Raw genomic sequence first — 20934 nt, 5'->3', positions numbered from 1 at the left:
ATCCATTCTCCTCCCTCACTGCCTCTGTTTACCTGCTTCCTCATGTCTTCTTGGTTCACGGCCCTCTGACTTCTAACGCCCCACTCTACAGTATCTGTTCTCAAAAAGGTCACCAAGCCTGTGTAATTATTAAATGAAATGAGCTTTCCAGTCCTTAGCCTGACTTTTCTTTTTTTTTTTTTTTTTTTTTTTTTTAAGATTTATTTATTCAGAGAGAGAGAGAGAGGCAGAGACACAGGCAGAGGGAGAAGCAGGCTCCATGCAGGAAGCCTGACGTGGGACTCGATCCCGGGACTCCAGGATCACACCCCGCTTAGCCTGACTTTTCAATAGTGTTTAACATTATCGACTGCCTGTCTTAAAATTCTCTCATCCCTAAACTCCTCCATACCAATTTCTCCTGATTCTTTTTTCTTTTTCTTTTCTTTTATTATTTTTTAAAGATTTTATTTATTTATTCATGAGAGACAGAGAGAGAGGCAGAGACACAGGCAGAGGGAGAAGCAGGCTTCATGCAGGGAGCCCGACGTGGGACTCGATCCTGGGTCTCCAGGATCATGCCCTGGGCTGAAGGCGGCACTAAACCACTGAGCCACCCAGGCTGCCCCCCTTTTTATTTTTTTAAAGATTTATTTATTTGAGAGAGAGCATGAGTGTGGGGAGGGGAAGGGCACAGGGGAAAGGAGAAGCAGACTCTGCTGAGCAAGAAGCCTGACCTGGTACTTGATCCCAGGATCCTAAGATCAGGACCTGAACCAAAGGCAGACGCTTAACCAACTGTGCCACCCAGGTGTCCTCTCCTGATTTTTTTCTACCCATCAGATTTCTCATTCTTAAATAAATTTTTTGTTCTTCATCTCACTTCACTTGTGCCTTTGGTATTGATACATACCAGCCTGTGCCCTGAGTATTCCTCTTCTCTCATCATATGCTTTCTTTGATGTAGTAGAAATAATACATTCTTTGGAGTAGATGGAGTGGATTCGGATCCCATTTTGCCATTTATCAGTGCTGTGGTCTTGAGCAAGTTTTCCCATGAGAAATGGGGCTAATAATACAGATTTTAGTGATTGGGCATGAGAATTAAAGGAGACAATGCATAAAAAGTACCTCAGTCAGTGGCTAACAAGAATTGGCAGTCAGTACATTTTCATTTTCTTCTTTCCCTTCCGTGCCTTCTCTCCCCACTCCCTTTCCTGCCAAATTACTTTTTATAGTTCACCTTAATTTTTGGGGTGTTGTAAGATCCCACGATTTGGGGTCAGCACTGAATTCAAATCCCTTTCCTGCCATTTACCAGCCCTGTGACCCTGGCGTGTTTTTATTCTGTACATTGGTTTCTACATCCTTAAAATGGTAATAATATCTATTCACAGGATCAATGCATGTGTGAGATAAATATTAAAATAATATTTTATGTTTATATATGAGTTAAAATATGTTATAGATTTATTTTTATATATGTAGGAAAGGATGTGGTAACATGCTTAGCACAGTCCCAGCGGGTGCTAAGCACTCAGTACATGGTAGTTACTGTCTTATTTGCACCTCACCTGTACCTGTCACACACAGATACTCTCACACATGCGGCTCCCACCCAGCCGCCATCTCTTGTGCTCTAGCACCTGTAACTTTGCCAATGGGCTGTAGAACATCTTTACTCTGATGGCTTCAAATAGCTTGACTCTTGTTCAAAATGGAACTCTGTGCTCTTCACATGTTCTCCATCTCATCTCTCAGGTATGACTGTACTTTCTGTTTTTGTCACTGCTTTTATCCTATCAGTCATCTCATTTGTTTCTGGAATTTGTCCTTTTCTAATTATACTATGTCAGTTCAGGTTCTCATAATCTCTCACTTGAATTGTTGCCTGGTCTCCTTATTGGTTTCTCCGAATCTGGATGCTCCTCATTCTGTCCTGCATTCTACTGTGTGTCCCAAGTGACCTTTCTAAAATGCACATCTGCCTGTTTCACTCTTCCTGTTTCAGAACTCCATACATTGCTGTTAAAAGTCTGAGCTTGGGGATCCCTGGGTGGCTCAGTGGTTTGGTGCCTGCCTTTGGCCCAGGGCATGATCCTGGAGTCCCAGGGTCATGTTCCACATCAGGCTCCCTGCATGGAGCCTGCTTCCCCTCTGCCTGTGTCTCTGCCTCTCTCTCTCTCTCTCTCTCTCTCTCTCTCTGTGTACTCATGAATAAATGAATAAAATCTTTAAAAAAAAAGAAGTCTTTGAGCTCTAAGTGTGGATAGATCTTGTGCTGACTGATTTCTCCACCATCACCAGCCACTGACAGCTGCCCACATACGGATTTGTTAACTGGATGTTTCTCCAGGATCACCACATGCTTTCAATTCTTTTTCTTTTTCTCTTTCTTTCTTTCTTTCTTTCTTTCTTTCTTTCTTTCTTTCTTTCTTTCTTTCTTTCTTTCTTTTTCTTTTCTCTTTGTCACCACCTCTCCCTAGAGTACCCCTCTGCCATCTTTAGTTGGCAAACATCCTTAGGGAATCAGACAAAGTCTTCTCTCCTCTAGACCCTTCCGCGATCCCCACATCCTTCCATTCTGTTGCTCCTTCTGTGCACAGATAGTATTAGTTAACACCTTTCTGTTGTCTCAGAGAACAACTTTATGACATAGTAATGTGCCTGTAAGTACTCATCTTGGCACGAGCCTGGCAGAGTAGTAGGGGCTCAAGAAAAGTTGGCTGGTTTGAGTAAATGGATGCATGGAATGATAGGATCTAGAAGGATTTTATGAGATGGAATCTAACAAGTTGAATATTTTTATTTATTATTATTTTTTAATTAATTAAAATTAATTTAATTTAATTTAATTAATTTAATTAAAATTAATTTAATTTAATTTAATTAATTAAAATTAATTTTTTAATTAATTTTAATTAATTTTGGTGTTCAATTTACCAACATACAGAAAAACACCCAGTGCTCATCCCGTCAAGTGTCAAGAAAAGTTGGCTGGTTTGAGTAAATGGATGCATGGAATGATAGGATCTAGAAGGATTTTATGAGATGGAATCTAACAAGTTGAATATTTTTATTTATTATTTTTTTAATTAATTAAAATTAATTTAATTTAATTAATTTAATTAAAATTAATTTAATTTAATTTAATTAATTAAAATTAATTTTTAAATTAATTTTAATTAATTTTGGTGTTCAATTTACCAACATACAGAAAAACACCCAGTGCTCATCCCGTCAAGTGTCCACCTCAGTGCCCGTCACCCATTCCCCTCCAACACCCGCCCTCCTCCCCTTCCACCACCCCTAGTTCGTTTCCCAGAGTTAGGAGTCTTTATGTTCTGTCTCCCTTCCTGATATTTCCCAACAAGTTGAATATTTTTAAAGGTAGATGAGATGAAGAGAGATTTCACAAGCACAAGTAATTCAGAATGTAACAGCATAATGTGTTAAAAATTACTTAAGCGTTTTGGTTGACAGCTCAGTGTGAGTCAATACTATGAGGTGGTAACAAAAAAATAAGTAGGAAAGAAAAAAAATATGAAGTTTCTTAAATGAAGAAACTTGAGTGTCTGCTGTTATACCCAGAGTATTGTGTTTGGGACTCTGTGTTGTGGTTTTATTTTATTTTATTTAAAAAAATTTTTTTTTGTATTGTGGTTTAGAGATACTTAGATTATAATAGCAATAATTATTGAAATTATTTTCTTTATAATGTTTTTGGAAGAAAATTACCCAAACAGAGAAACTACTAGCTAATACAATCAAGAAGAAAAAGGACAGAAGCACAAATGTGCAAAACAAGAAATGGCAGGAGGAAAGGAAACCATCGAAACATAAGAATGTACAGGAAACTTTGCACACCTCTCAGCAAATACATTTGAGGACCTTGTGAAACAGATGGTTTCCTGGGAAAGCACAGATTACCACAATTGATAGAGATAGCAGATGTGAACACAACAATTTCTACAGAGGAAAGAAGAGATATGTATTAAGTATCCACCTCTCAAAAAAAACACTAGGCCCAGATTTCTTCACAGAGAAATGCTACCAAACCTTCAAATATCAAATATGTTCTCTATACATTATTTCAGAGAATTGGAAATGAAGGGAAACTTTCCACCTTTTTTAATGAAACAAGTGCAATTTTGACTATACATGATACAGATAGTACAGAAAACTAGTATTCATATTATTTCTGAATATCCATGAAAAAATATATATAGTGTTAATACAAGACAAATATTTTATTAACAAATAGAATCCAACACTATTTTAAAATATAAATAACAAAAAAAAATAACTATGATAAGATTAATTCCAAGAATGCAAAGTAAGTTCATTATTTGGAAATCCACCAATATCATATACCATATTAATAGGTTTTAGGATAAATAATCATAGGATTATCTCCATAAATGCTGACAAAACTTTTGTCAAAATTCAACATCCATTCTTCATGGAAATACTCAAGAAAACAGGACCTGATGGATACTTTCTTAATGTGATATTTTATATATTTATATATATGTACACACAAGTATAAATATATGTATACATAATTTATACATATATATGTAAATAGATGTGTATATGTGTATATGTATATATACACGTGTGTATTTATATTGATATATGTATGTATATACACATTATATAGTTTGTATGTATATGTGTATATATGTATACACACATAAGATATTTTAATCTTAGTCTTAAAACCAGTAATATTAAATTGGGAAATACTACAATTCATTTCTTTAAGACAGGAGCAGGGGAGAATGGCCACTATTCCACAGCTTTCAACCAGATGTAACCAATACAGTTAAACTAAAGAAATTGACTAGAGGCACGAGGATTAGTACAGTAAAACTCTGTTTGTAGATGATATCTTAGTAAACCTGGAAAACCAGGCAGAATCAATGACAAAACCAATTCAAGCAATAGAAGGTAAGGTAACAGGGTGTAAAATTAACCTACTGAAATAATAGCCTTCATATACACAAATAACCAGTTAGGGAACAATAATAGTAGAAAAAAACCTTTACAGTAGCAAAAAAGATTAAATATTTAGGAACTTAACAAGAAATGTGTGAACTTTAGAATACTCCTGAAAGACCCAATTAAATGAAAAAACATCCTGTGTTCTTGAATAGGATAATTCAACAACATAAAGATGTTAGTACTCCTTAAGCAGCCCAGGTAGCTCAGTGGTTTAATGCCTGCCTTCGGCCCAGGGCCTGATCCTGGAGTCCCAGGATTGAGTCCCATGTCGGGCTCCTTGCATGGAGCCTGCTTCTCCCTCTGCCTGTGCCTCTGCCTCTCTCTCTGTGTCTATCATGAATAAATAAAATCTTTAAAAATTTTTTATTTTTATTTTTTTGGTAAAATTTTTTTAAATTTAATACAATCTTAATAAAAATTCTAACACGTTTTTAAAGGAAGTTAAACAAAACAAATAAAAAAATGAAGTTAAATCAATATAAAGTTTATATGGAAAAATAAATATGCAAGAATAGTCAAGAAAACACTAAAAAAGATTTTTCAGTGAAGAGACACGCCCTTCTAGACATTAAAATATACTATGAGGTGTCTAAGTGGCTCAGTCATTTAAGTATCTGACTCTTGGTTTCGGCTCAGGTCAGGATCTCAGTGTCCTGGGACCTAACCCCACTTTCAGCTCTGTACTCTGCAGTCTGCTTCTCCCTCTCCCTCTGCCCTTCACCTTGCTGGTGCTGTCTCTCTCTCTCTCAAATAAATAAATAAATAAAATCTTAAAAAGAAACCTATAACATAAAAGTTACCATCTTAGCTATTTTAAAGGGTAAAGGTTAGTGAAGTTTATTCACATTGTGAAATAGATTTTCAGAATTTTTTCATCATGTAAAATTGAACTATACCTTTTGTGTGTGTGTGTGTGTGACTAGATTATCTCATTTATAACAGTGTCCCTCAAATTCTATGTTGTAGCATATGACAGAATTTCCTTCCTGCTCATTGCATACTGGGTTGCTTATTTTTTGATTATTGTAAATAATACTGCTATAAACAAGGGTGTACGAATATCTCTTTGATCCCCTGCTTTCTGGACCATTGCCTTGAGGCAGTGGTATTAGCCTGGCTTATCCATGCTGAGGACATTAAGCATTCAATCAAGCACGTTAATGAAAAGACTGTAAGGTGTGAAACCATTTAGAAAGCAAAGCCACAACTTTTCCTTATGGTTTTTTGATGTTATGTCATTTATTTATTTATTTAAGATTTTATTTTTTTATTATTTATTCATGACAGACACACACAGAGAGAGAGAGAGAGAGAGAGAGAGGCAGAGATACAGGCAGAGGGAGAAGCAGGCTCCATGCAGGGAGCCTGATGTGGGACTTGATCCCGGGACTCCAGAACCACGCCCTGGGCCAAAGGCAGCACTAAACTGCTGAGCCACCCAGGGATCCCCTGTTCTGTCATTTAAATAGATCATTTCTACTGTAATTATATATATAAAAATGATTAGCCAATAAGGACAGTCATCTTATTTATTTAGTTTAGCAAAATTCTGACAATTTGAAAAATTTTAAAGTCAATGGAAGATATAAGATATGAAGATAACTTTCTAAAAATTTAGGAACCCATTTTAATTGAGAAAATGTAAAGTATTCTGTATCCTTGCATGTTATTCTCTTGGCCATAGGCTAAAAAATCAGAATTATCTTTGGAGTCAGCAATTTGGAGATTCTTTTTAGCTTTCTAAGTGTGAGTTTTTTGATGGGGTAGGGGTCAGGAGAATGTAGGTTGCTCTTTCCCGTTATATTCCAGGATATACTCAAAAGATATCATCCCTTAATTTCAAGTTTTCTAATTAATCAAGTTGTGCTAGGAACCCATTCTGATTCCTTATCTCTATATTTGAAGGCTCTCATTTTGACACCATGTTTTTCCTACTGATAACTGTTTTTCTCTTTTTGCTCCTGTTTGAAGGTACAGTCACTGGTTTGATGGAATGGCTTTGCTTCACCAGTTCAGGATGGAGAAGGGCACAGTGACCTATAGAAGCAAGTTCCTACAGAGTGATACCTATAAGGCCAATAGTGCCCATGATCGAATTGTGATCTCAGAATTTGGAACACTGGCTCTCCCTGATCCATGCAAGAATGTTTTTGAACGTTTCATGTCAAAATTTGAGCTGCCTGGTAAGCAGCCTTTACTGTACTCAGAATTTGTGGGTGATAGTGATGATTATTTCATTATGATATGTATCAATCTATATAAATATATACTTTGAAATACATATATCTAGGTATGAGAGGATGTTTAAACTGTGCTGTTGCTCTGATTGTGTGCTACAGTAAGTTGTGATATTTAATTAACTCTGGGGTTTGGTTTCAGCAATAACTGACAATACCAACGTCAACTACGTGCAGTACAAAGGTGACTACTATGTTAGTACTGAGACCAACTTTATGAATAAAGTGGACATTAAAACTCTGGAAAAAACAGAAAAGGTAAAATATAGGTAAAAAATGAATAAAATAGATCCTACAATTTTTTTTCCTTTCAAAATACTTTTTACTGTAGTAGATATCTGAAGAAGAAATTGAGGGGGCACCTGGGTGACTCAGGCAGTTGAGTAGCAGACTCTTGATTTCAACTCAGGTCATGATCTCATCTCAGTCTCCTGGGATATAGCCCCAAGTCTTTCTCAGCGTTCTGCAGGGAGTCTGCTTCAGGATTCTCTCTCTCCCTCTACTCTTCCCTCTCTAAAATAAATAAGATCTTAAAAAAAAAAGAAAGACAATTCTAGACTTCTTAGTCCTAATATCCGAAGGCTATGGCAAAGGAGAAATAGAATAGTATAGATTTACATTGGCTGTTTCATGTTCTTCCTAGCTACAGGTAGAATTGGACTAGAGATTGTCTAGACCCATACTGCTTTCACTTAACACATTAATTAAAAATAAATAGGATTTTGGACCAGAATTTTAATTTTAATTCTTATTTTTTGCACTTGCCTGTGATCTTGGGGGAAAAGTCCTTACTGGATAATTGTTTTTGTCCATTTGTTGTTAATGGTGTTGCAGTTTTTGTTTATTATTTATTCTCAGTTTCCTTAGTAGGAAAAATAAATTTGATTCCTTGGGGGTGAGATACTGGGGCTTATACTATAGTTTTTCTATTCTATTTTAAAAATGTTTAACACGTTCCTACTGTCTATGCTGCAAGTAGGGATCTGCCTATGTAACATTAAAAATCCCTGATGGTCTTAAATTTGCAGGTAGACTGGAGCAAATTTATTGCTGTGAATGGAGCAACTGCACATCCTCATTATGACCCAGATGGAACAGCATACAACATGGGGAACTCCTATGGGCCACATGGTAAAGTTGAGATGGAGGTCTTTTTAAAAATAATTAGGAGTTAACTATCTTTCCAGGATTCCATTATGATTAAGGTTGTAAGCCCATAGGATGTCTATTTCCATATCGTGATTCCATGCAAGTTATAATTTGAAAAAAGATTATAAGCCAAAAAGAAGAGGGAGGAGTATACAATTTACTGTGTTCTGTGGTCCTTCTGCACATACGCTTAGCAACTGATTTGCTATTTGACCTTTTCAGCATGACTTACATTTTTATATTCTATCATCCTTTTTTTTTTTTTTGGCTCACAGGCATTGTAGGGATTTTTAATATGTATTTCACAAACTTGAATTTCTTAAAAGTATCATATTGCAAGTACAAAAATGTAGAATGCTACCACAAAGAGATATGGGGGGCAGGGAAGGTATATTGTTTATCACATGGGAAGGAATTTATCAATGGAATAACATACTGAGGTAAGTTAAGGTTATAGTGTGGTTGTATTTACAGCTGTTTATATCACATCTTTTTCCTGGTCATCCACATATTTTTTCAACTGCCTACCAATCTGCTCTAGAAAGTTCTAATAGCTAATAGTGATAGCTAACTTTTATTGAGCACAAGTGCCTAGTACATGCTGATGTTAAGCATTTTCACATATATTTTCTCATTTAATCCTTCTAACAACTCTCTGGGAAAGGTACTAATAAACTGCCCCCGTTTTACAGATGAAAGGAGTGAACCTAAGAAGGTTTAGGATACTTGCTTAAGCAAGCTTCTAAGTGTATAAAACCAGTCTTGAGCCTGAATCATACCCAAAGTCACTTTGTTGGACAATCTTAGTAATTTTTCATTACTGAGAACAGAAGACTCTCAGACCATGCAAATTCATGTTCTTGTAGCTTGAGTATGTATCCCTCTGAAAAGAAATGGGTAGGTGTTAAGATATTGCTGTCTCTCTTTGCTGTCAATCTATCATCTGTAACCTGTGAAAGCTTTGTAGAGTTTAACTGTTGTGTAGGTTAATGTATATGTTGGGAGTGAGTAATTGGTTTTGCAGGTTGTTGGTCTTTACCTCTATATTTACAAATGTGGGTGTATATTAAAATGAATACTGCAGGGTTTTTATATGGCTCAGGTAAAGATAGGGTATTCCGACACTTTATCACCCATGTCTCTCTCCTCTTCTTTACTACTTGATCTAGGATAGGGATGAATCCTTCAAAGCTGTTACAGGACACAGCAAACATTCTTTTAGGTAAAATGTTTCAGCAAATAGGTAAACTGACTCAGTGGTTTTGTTTTGGTTTTGGCTATCCATCTTTTTTCATCATTAAAAAAAGATTCATTTTAAAAAATGATGTCTATATATTTTTTTTGGTCTGTTTTTTCTTCCCTTAGTAACATATTAGTGTAATTAATTACTCGTTTTGCAGAACCAGGCTGCATAGAATTCTCCTAAGTAGATGTACCTCTTTTTTTAAAAGCTATTTTCATGTTGATTAAAATATGGTTGACAAAAAATACATTTACTAATAAATTAATTCTAGGGGCACCTGGGTTGCTCAGTGGTTGAGTGCCTTTGACTCAGGTCATGATCCTGGGGTTCTGGGATGGAGTTCTGCATTGGGCTCCCTGCAGGGAGCCACCTTCTCCCTCTGCCTATTTATCTGTTCTCTCTGTGTCTCTCATAAATAAGTAAATAAAATCTTTAAAAAAAATATTAATCAAGTAGATAACTTTGTAATTAGTTCATAATATGATAAATACTGTTTAACCAGTCTGAATTATATATTCTAAAATAAATAGTCATTGGATTAGTGGTTCTCAGCCTTTAATGTGCCTAAGAATGTTCTGGAATGCTTTTTAGCAATGTAGATTACTGGGCATTGTCTTCAGAGATTTTGGTTCAATAGACCTGAAAAGGGGCCAAGAATCTGCATTTTAACCACCCCCTTACAAGGCCCTTATCTTGGGACATTTGAGCAGTCCCCAGGTGATTTTGGTATAAGTGACTCCTGGATCTTTGAGAAACCCTGCCCCCCTGCCGCAAGTCATCAAAGGCTATCTTGTTACTTTGCCTCAATTTGCTATTATACAAAGTCCTGAAGAGTCTCCCACAGTTAAGACTTGTAGTATGGGCAGGTCATTCTGGGCATTCCTTTGCTGGATGTTTCCTGGGCATGTCTGGATTGCTCAGGCCTTTACAACTTGTGGTTAGAACAGTTCATTAATGGGGAGCCTGGGTGGCTCAGTTGGTTAAGTGTCTGCCTTTGGCTCAGGTTGTGATCCTGGGGTCATGAGATCAAGCCCCAAATCTGGCTTCCTACTCAGTGAAGAGTCTGTTTTTACCTCTCTCTCTGCCCCTTCCCTTGCTCCTTGCTCGTGCTCTCTCTCTCTTTTTCAAATAAATAAATAAAAATCTTCCAGGAAAACAAAAAAATAGTTCATTAACTAATGGTTAAGTTTAATGAATTGAATATTGTCACTTAATCCAACTGCTGAGATGGGCAGTTCTTCTCTTTATCTTCTGCTAATCTCAACTAAAACTGAATTTTCTTTCTTCCTCTTCCTTCTTTTTACTTGATGATTTAGTCTGGTGGGGAGTTTTTGAACTGAAACTCAAATGTACATGTAGCTGCAGGGAGCTCGACTACCTAAGATGTGTTTGGGGGAATTTAGTGATTCTCATAATAAAGTGCTTGCCAATAATTTTTATCTTTAAGAATTAAAAAGCTTTTAGTTGTTTTAGCCTTTCCAGGTATCTTTAAGAGACCTTTAAAAATGAACAAAAATCCTCTAAATATTAATCAAGCCAGCTAACTTTTAGTGTTAATTAAATATATGTAATCATTTAGATGGTAATATGATACTCTTGAACTATAGAGCTTGTCTTTTATTGCTTTATAACTCATCTTTATATATAATGGGTGCTCAGAACACATCTATATCCCTAACTCAGACCTCTCCAGTATTTTATATCCAATTGCTTACTCAGTGTTTTTACTAGGATGTCTAATAGGCATTACAAAATTAACTTATCTAAAAACCAAACTCCTGAAGATTTCCCCTGATTTTTTTCTGCTTAAAATAATCCCCATCTCAGTTGATGCTAATTTCATCCTTCCAACTGCACAAGGCGACAATTTTGGAATCATCCTTCCCACCTCTGTCACATCCATATCCAATTGGTTAAAAAGCAAATGGCAGCAATGCCTTCAAAATAAATAAAAAATCCAGCTACCTCATATTACTTCTACTGCCAGCACTCTGGTTTGAGCCAACAATCCTCTCTCATGTGAATTATTATAATGGCTTTTTAATGGTCTCCATGTTTCAGTCCCACTTCATTTCATTCTCAACATATCAGCCACTTATCCTTTGAACCCACCCACCTTATCTCTCTAGACTCTTCCCCTTGTTCACTGTGATAGGGCCACACTGGCCTTCTTGGTTTTATTTGAACACTCCAGACTTAACTCTTGGTTAAGAATCTTTGCATTTGCTCTTCTTTCTGCCTGGAATTGTTTCTCTTGAGTATCCTCAAGGCTCTTTTCCTCACCATCTTTAGATCTTTGCTCAAATGTCACCTTTTTAGAGAAGCCTTCTCAGATCACCATATCTGAAATTGCAAATAGTGGCCTCCATCCATATACACTTACTCTTGATCCCCGTTCCCTGTTTTATTTTTTCTTTATAGGTCTTACCATCATCTCATGCTTTATGTTTTTACTTATGGGTACTTATTAGAACTTGAGCTTTATCAAAGAAGAAAGAGCCTTTTGTATATTGCACACCACTGTATACAAGTATCTGGAAGATAAACTTAGGATACTCAGAAGAATACCTGGAATATAGTTGGCACTCAATAAGTAATTGCTGAATAAATGAATAGAGAACTGTATGGTTATCTTGTTCCAAAAGAAGCTCAGTAATTACAAAATTTTGTAAGTTACCCCAGTTTTTCAGGACCAGCATTGACAATTCTAATACCAGAAATATAATTTGATATGACCTCAATATTTATTATAACGCATGATTTAACATAACATATAATTTAACAAATATGTTAATTAATTGGTCAATAGCTATTTGTACTGTGCCTACTGAATACTAAGTCCTTGCTTGGTACTGAGGATGCAAAGATGAATCAGACACAATTCCTGCCCTTAAAGAGCTTACCAGTCTACTGGGAAGCAGATAAATAAGTCACAATCATAGTGTAATAAGTGCTATAACTGTATAGGATATAATCAGGGCATTAGAGGAGGGGCACCAATTACATTTGGGGTAGGGAAGAGTCAGGGTTGCTACTTGAGGAGTGGTTACCTGAGCTGATTTCTGAAGAAGTGGTAAGATGAATGATTGCATGAATGAAGGTGACTGCATGAATGCATTGATGAGAAAGGATGAGATGGGACTATGGGACTCAGAGCGCCCCCTGGGATTCAGAGGATTGGACAAGAGTGGATGTTGGGGCATGTGGAGACTATAGTTGTAGGGAGTAGGAAGAGGGACAAATAGAATTTGAGGATATTAAAAAAAGTAAGAATTTGAGGATAATACTGACTGGTACCTAATCTTTTCCTATAAAGTAGAGAGTGAGATCATCTTCAGGGAGTGAAAGGGTGGATAACTTTTCGAGATCATTAAAATGCAATAAACTTAGCTACAAATCATGAAAAAAAAACCACAATAAACTGTTGATCGATTACTTTGTATTGTTTGAAAACCTTAGCTAATGATTTTTGTAAAGTTCATATTTTTTAAATCCAAGTCTTCATTTGAAATAGCCCTTTATGAAATATGGATGTCATGCATATATTGCATAAGTCTTTTCACTGCTTTTGTGTAGTTCACGAGTTAAAAGGATTGTCTTTTATTCTAGAATGTGTATAATATAAGACAGGATTTTGTTTTCCAGGTTCTTGCTATAATGTTATTCAGATTCCTCCAGAGAAGGTGGATCTTGGGGATACAGTTCACGGAGCCCAGGTGATATGTTCTATTGCCTCTGCAGAGAGGATGAAACCTTCTTACTATCATAGCTTTGGTAAGCCCAGAGATAAGGTCAATTAACGTCCCTGCAGCAGAGGAACTAGTTTGGGCAAATGCTGTGTCAATACACCTTCTCAAAGTATGCTGATAATGAGATCAAAGTTGCATTGTAATGCTAGTTAAATTTATTCTGTTTAGTCACATATTTCTTACCCTGGCCAAATGACTGCTGAAAAAGACATATTTAAAAAATTGACAACATCAAAGTGAACCATAATATAAGTTATGGACTTTGGATGCTTTTGATGTATCTATGTAAATTCATCAGGTGTAGTAAACATGCTGATCACTCTAGTGTGGGTGTTGATAATAAGGAGGCTATGCATGTAAGGGGGCAAGGGGTATATGGCAAGTCTCTGTACCTTCCCTTTAATTTTGTTACAAACCTGAAACTGCTCTAAAAAAGTAAAGGCTTAATAAAAAAATCATTTGACCATAAAAAATTGACAGAACTCAAAATTTTAGGTAACTTTAAAGCCATAGGTAATGATCAGACATGAAAAGATCTTGACTATATTTTGGGGGGAAATTCATATTTTGTTTGATTGCTTCAGATCTTTCTCAGAATATTTATTTTCTGTGTTCTAAACCTTTATAGCTAATCTGCTCCTGAATCCTTACCTTCAATGTAAATAGCAAATGGAATACAGAATAAACATCTCGATCACAAATGACATTTTAATATTATGCTTCTTTACTTTGTTCCTAAAACAAACAATTTAGGGGTGCCTGGTGGCTCAGATGGTTAGTTTAAGCATCTGCCTTCAGCTCAAGTCATGATCTCAAAAAGCAAGCTGAGGGCATTCAAACCCCAGCTGTTCTAAAGAAATTCCCTTTTTTATGTAGGAACAGAAAGTATGTTAAGCAAAGCTGGGAAACAGTGAAGAATTATTTTGTGGCTGGCTTTTGCTTAGGTCAGCAGTACCGTGTCCAGGCATTTGGATGAGTCCCCATAACTGTTACATTTCAGACAACTCTAATTTGCCAAGTAACATTTTATTATTTGCTGGAACCTTTTAGGAATGACAAGGAACTATATAATCTTCATTGAACAGCCTCTAAAGATGAATTTGTGGAAAATTGTCACTTCTAGAATTCGGGGAAAGGCCTTTTCAGATGGAATAAGCTGGGAACCCCAGTATAATACGCGATTTCATGTAGTGGATAAGCACACTGGACAGGTGGAGTATTTGGAGTACACTAAAATGATTGGACATAAAGGCATATTTTCCTGTGGTTGATTTTTACCTTCTCTGGGCATTGCTTGCATAAGACACTCTTAATCAAGGATATTACCTTCTTCCATAGGTAGAAGCTCACTTATTTATTAATACAGTGGGTTTTGCATATTAGAAAATGGTAAGAAATGGCTTTACACTTTTAATTATCTGACCCAACTATAATGGCATCTAGGAAACCTTCTTAGCATCTTAGCATGGATTTGTCCATATCATACTATTTGCTAAAGAGAACGTTGTTCGTGCAGAGGTGTTCTGTAACTTTTGCACTCATACTTTAATTGCTTACTTCTGTGACTTTTTGATACGTAAATATGATAATCCTACCAAAGTCCAAAGTATGTTGGTTAAATATCTTTCTATATTCCTGATTAGTGGCACTGGTATGTTTGTCCTTTTTTTAGCCTCTTTAAAGAGATAATATCCTAAATTTATTCTATCCTAATTTCATTACACAAAAGAATCCTATTTTTGGTAATGAGTGCATTTTTCAAAGAATTAATCATAAGTTACTTAATGGCAGTATTTTCTATTTAATCATGTAGAGTCCAGGATTTATTTATTCCTCAAAATATTGGACCATATTTCATCAGGACTTTTAAGTTCGTTGTAACAGTTGACTGGTTTGTATCAGATAGCCCCAGTTCATTGTTTAATATGAGATGTGATGGCTTAAACAAGCAATGCTCAAATCAAAATGTTTGCTTCTACTTTTTACACTTGCTAGGCTTGTCATTTAAAGGGGAGGGCACCTTTTTAATTTAAACTTCGTGGTTCTGTTCCCTAGAGAAAAAAAATGAAACAAAAAATAAAATATCTCTTTTCATTGTTGTATTTCCCCTGCAGCTTCTTCCAGGAATGTACTACACTAAACCTTTTGTTACTTTTCATCAAATCAATGCCTTTGAGGACCAGGGCTGTGTTGTAATTGATTTGTGCTGTCAAGATGATGGAAGAAGCCTGGAAGTTTACCAGCTACAGAATCTCAGGAAAGCTGGAGAAGGGCTTGATCAGGTAAATAACTGATTTGTCAGGAGTTGTCAACATAATTTTGAACTAGTCAGGTTCTGGTTTTAGCTGTTTCTCTTGCTTCTTTGGCAAATAAAGAAGGAGAATGGTTTTGAAGCATTGAAAACACAGCTTAATATTTTACTTATTTAATACTTAAAAATAATTCAAAGTACTTACTTCATACCTAATAAATAAAAAGCATATTAAGGAAAACCAAGAGATGTGTTTTGGAGCTCTTGTGATTAGTTCTTTATTATACTTGAACACTAAATACACTTACGTTTCCTGGAAAGGGTAACAAAATGGACTATATAATATCTTAATTCTCTGATAAAAGAAAGTGTTTCAGTTCATCTAGCTGAAGGGATTCACATTTTCCTGATACTGAATCCCAGGTAAAGTTTTCCCTTTAGATTATGCAATATAAATTGGTTTGAGCTGTAGTTTTTTAAAATATTTATTAAAAAAAAATTTTTTTTTAAAGTAAGTTCCAGGGATCCCTGGGTTGGCTCAGTGGTTTAGTGCCTGCCTTTGGACCAGGACGTGATCCTGGAGTCCCGGGATCAAGTCCCACGTCGGGCTCCCTTCATGGAGCCTGCTTCTCCCTCTGCCTGTGTCTCTGCCTCTCTCTCTCTCTCTCTCATGAATAAATAAATAAAATCTTTAAAAAAAAATGAAGTAAGCTCCATATCCAGTGTGGAGCTGATGTGGGGCTTGAACTCACAACCCTGAGATCAAAACCAGAGCTGAGATAAAAGTTGGATGCTTAACTGACTGAGTCACCCAGATGCCCTTGTAGTTTTATTTTTAAATCTTTTTAAAACATTAATTTTAAAGTTCTTTATACTTACAGAGCTGACCTATGTTAGTGGTGCTTTTGATGAATAAGTTTCCAAGATATCAATTTTTTTATGAGTAATACATTGTACATCCTATTTCAGATATCGTCCCATCATAAGGTCATGGAAATATTTTCTCATTTACCTCTAGAAGAATTTTTAATTATAAAAATTAAGTATACATATATATAGTTCTATTTCTGAACTCTGTATTCTCTTCCACTGGTCTACTTATGCATTCTTGTACCAGTATCCCATTGTTCTGATTACTATCTCTGTATAAAAAAATCTTTATGTTTAGTAGATCATGTCCTCCTAATTTTTTTCTTCTAGAATAAGTTTAGTTTTCCTCCTGGGTATTACCTAGGTATTTATTTCTAGGTAATATATATGTGTATATACATATATGTATATATATACACATATATATATTTTGAAAGAGTGTGCATGAATGGGGGATGCATAAGGAGAAAGAGAAAGAGAGAGAGAGAGAGAGAGAGAGAGAGAATCTTAAGCAGACCCCATGTTCAGCTCAGAGCTCAAGATGGGGCTCCATCTCATAACCCTGAGATCATGACCTGAGCCAAAATCAAGAGTCGGACTCTTAACTGACTGAGCCATTCAGGTGCCCCAGGTATTTAATATTATTTTATATTAATTTAGATGTTATTTATCTTCACTTTCATTTATGTGAATACTGCTGTATAGCAATATGATGATTTTTATTTATTGATCTTATATTCAGTAATGAATGTAGCAATTCAGTGATTCTAATAATTTATAGATTCTTTAAGATTCTGTACATCTATAATTGTATCTTATGCAAATAATGATTTTTTTTCTTCCTTTCCAAACTAGTTATTCGTTTTCTTTCTCTTGCCCTACTTTACTGGATCTCCAGTACAGTGTTGGATGTAAGTGGTGATAGTTGCTATCCTTATCTGATGCCTGATCTGAGAGGAAAAGTTTTCTTAATTTTACTATTAAATATGCTGTTTGCTATAGATTTAAACAAATGAACAAACTAGTAGACTTTGTTTTTTTAAAGAAGTTTTAGGTTTAAAGCAAAATCAAGCAGAACATACAGAGAACGCCCATGTATATTCTTTTACCCCTCTCTCTCCAGGTTCCCTATTATTTACATCTTGCCTTGGTGTGGTATACTTGTTATAGTTGATGAGCCAATATTTATACATTATTACTAAGTAAAATCTATAATTTACATTAGCTTTTATTCTTTGTGTTATACAATTCTATGGATTTTGACAAATGCATTAGGTCATGTAGAATAGTTTCCCTGCCCTAAAATACCATGTTCCACCTATTCTTCCCTCCCCACTTCTCTCAACACCTGGCAACTAGCAATCTTTTTACTGTCTCTATAGTTTTTCCTTTTCCAAGATGTCATATTATTGGACTCCTAGAGTATGTAGCTTTTTCAGACTAGCTTTCTTTTAAAGATTTATTTATTTGAGAGAGAAAGAGAGAAAATTATTGCTAGATTTTTTTTAAAGATGCTTTTTATTTGCTTAGGAAAGTTCTTTCTTACTTATAGTTTACTAGAATTATTATCATGGATGGGTGTTGGATTTATTGTTTTTTTTTCTGTACTATTGAGATAATCATATGACTTATCCTTTATGTAATCAATGTGGTGAAGTATATTGATTGATTTAAAAAAATGTTTATAATAGCTACTTATTGATTTTTTTTTACTTATTGATTTTTTAATGTGAAGCTTAACCTTCCATTCCTGAACCAAATCCCAACTGATTGCAACATATTTTTCTTTTAATATTGTTAAATTTACTTTGTTAATATTTTGTTTAGGATATTTTTGCATGTATTTTCTGAATAAAATTGGTCTATAATTTTTTTCTTATAACGACCTTGTTAAGTTTTGGTATTAAGGTTTGGTGATCTCATACAGTGGGTTGGAAATTGTTCTCTATTCTCTGCATGAAAATGTATCAGATTGGCATTGTTTCTTAAATGTTTGGAATAATTCAAGAAGTTAGCCATCTGGGCCTGTAAATTTCTTTATAGTTAGATCTTAAATTATGAATTCTGTTTCTTTAATAATATAGGATTATTCTGATTTTCTGTTTTTAATTGTGTCAAATTTGGTAAATTGAGTTTTTCTATAAATTTATCCATGACATCTAATATTTCAAATTTATTTACTGGATGTTATTCATAATATCATTCTATGTTTTAAAAAAATGTACCTAGGGTTAATTGATACCACCTGTTTTTATTCTAATATAGTTATTTTTCCTGTCTTTTTTGTTCATTTGCTTGCTAAGGCTTGCCAGTGTCTTATCAATTTAATGAAGCTTTTCAAAAAGGACTATCTTTTTTCCTTTGCTGGTGCTTTTTAATGTGTGTTTGTTTTCCATTTCATCAATTTCTGTTCTTATTTTTATTATTTCCTTTTCTACTTTGTTTTTTTCTTTTTTAGGTTTTTATTTAAATTCCAGTTAGTTAACATACAGTGTAGTTTCAGAAATAGAATTTAATGATTCATCAGATGCGTACAACAGCCAGGGCTCATCACATCACAAGTGCCCTCCTTCATCCCCATCCTCCATCTAGCCCATCCCCCACCCATGTCTCTCCAGTGACCCTGTGTTCTCTATTGCTAAGAATCTGTTTTATGGTTTGCCTCCCTCTTTTTTTCTTTTCTCTCCTATCATCCTCTTTTTTTTCCTTAAATTCCACATCTAAGTGAAATCATATGGTATTTGTCTTTCTCTGACACTTTCTACTGTCTCTGTGCTTAATGTGTCCTGTTTCTAACTAAGGATATGGATCCTTAGTTTGTTATTTTTTTTTCTTTTTTTAAAAGATTTTATTTATTTATTCACTCATGAGAGAGAGAGAGAAAGAGAGAGAGGGAGGGAGGCAAAGACACAGGCAGAGGGAGAAGCAGGCTCCATGCAGGGACCCTGATGTGGGACTCGATCCTGGGTCTCCAGGATCACATCCTGGGCAGAAGGCAGCACTAAACCGCCGAACCACCTGGGCTGCCCAGTTTGTTATTTTTTTATACTTTCCCCCACAACATATGTCTTTGAGATGATAAATTTCTCTTTGGCTGCATCCCACGAGTTTTGATATGTTTTATTTTTATTACCTTTCAGTTAAAGAATTTTCTCTCATTGAGGTATCTTCTTTGAAACATATTTTTAAAATTCCAAATACATTGGGATTTTTCTAGTTATTTTCTGCCATTAATTTTCAGCTTAATATTACTGTATGATTTTAAATTTATAAAATTTATTGAGATTTGCTTTATGACCCAGAACAAGATAATTTTTATTTTATTTTTTTAAAGATTTTATTTTTTTATTCATGAGAGACACAGAAAAAGAGAGAGGCAGAGACGCAGGCAAAGGGAGAAGCAGGCTCCATGTAGGAAGCCCAATGCGGGACTCGATCCTGGGTCTCCAGGATCATGCTCTGGGGTGAAGGTGGCTCTAAACCGCCAAGCCACCTGGGCTGCCCACAAGATCATTTTTAAATGCTTCATGTATGTTAGAAATAGTATATATTCTGAATTTTGCATGTAGTGTTTTAATATATGTCAATTAGGTCATATTTGTTTATATATATCCAAATCATGCTTGTTTTTATTGATTGCTACTTATTATATAAGGTTCCGATATAACATGAGAGGCATATTAAAACTCTTACTTAGACTATAGACTTTTCTGTTTCTTTTTATACTTATGTTAGTTTTATTTAATATTATTTTTAAAAGATTTTATTTATTTGTTCATGAGAGACACAGAGAGAGAGAGAGGCAGAGACACAGGCAGAGGGAGAAGCAGGCTCTTCGCAGGGAGCCCGACATGGGACTCGGTCCTGGGTCTCCAGGATCAGGCCCTGGGCTGTAGCAGCGCTAAACAGCTGAGCCACTGGGCTGCCCTTTAATATTATTTTTTAAAGTAAACTCAACCGCCAATGTAGGGCTCGAACTCATGACCCACCCAAAGATCGAGAGTTACATGCTCTACCAACTAAGACAGCCAGACACCCCTTTAATTATGTTAATTTTTACTTTATACATTTTGGTGCTTTGTTATTATGTATATACAAATTTAGAATTGTTTTACCTTGATAACTTATTGAACATTTATTTCTGAGTAATGGTTTTTGCCTTAAAGTCTACTTTTTTGCATAGTGCTTGCCTGCTCTAACTTTTCTACTCTTTTAGTTTTAATCTTTCTAAATGTGTACCTTGTAAGCAACATATATTTTAAAAATCCATTGTACTAATTCTTGATGTTTTTAAAAAAGATTTATTTGTTTGAGACAGAGGGTTGTGCGCATGTGCCGTGGGGGAAGATGGGCAGAGGGAGAGACAGAGAATCCTCAAGCAGACTCCGCACTGAGCCCGGATCCTGCAGTAGAGCTCCATCCCAGGACCCATGATCCCAGGATCATGAC

General features: G+C 35.3%; 1 protein-coding gene across 1 annotated transcript in view; it reads left to right on the top strand.

Annotated features, from left to right (window-relative positions):
• The window catches only part of BCO2 (beta-carotene oxygenase 2), a 45825-nt gene that overhangs the window by 15664 nt on the left and 9227 nt on the right, over nt 1-20934 (top strand). The window contains exons 3-8 of the mRNA XM_041772798.1: nt 6958-7169; nt 7366-7481; nt 8252-8354; nt 13261-13389; nt 14415-14575; nt 15479-15646. Coding sequence (XP_041628732.1) covers nt 6958-7169; nt 7366-7481; nt 8252-8354; nt 13261-13389; nt 14415-14575; nt 15479-15646 — 889 coding nt within the window. The remainder of the gene's footprint in view (nt 1-6957; nt 7170-7365; nt 7482-8251; nt 8355-13260; nt 13390-14414; nt 14576-15478; nt 15647-20934) is intronic.

Source organism: Vulpes lagopus, chromosome 10 (genome assembly GCF_018345385.1).
Source record: "Vulpes lagopus strain Blue_001 chromosome 10, ASM1834538v1, whole genome shotgun sequence".
In the NCBI taxonomy this organism is placed as follows: domain Eukaryota; kingdom Metazoa; phylum Chordata; class Mammalia; order Carnivora; family Canidae; genus Vulpes; species Vulpes lagopus.
The sequence above is the reverse complement of the archived record's forward strand: the minus strand, read 5'-3'. Positions and strand labels throughout refer to the sequence as shown.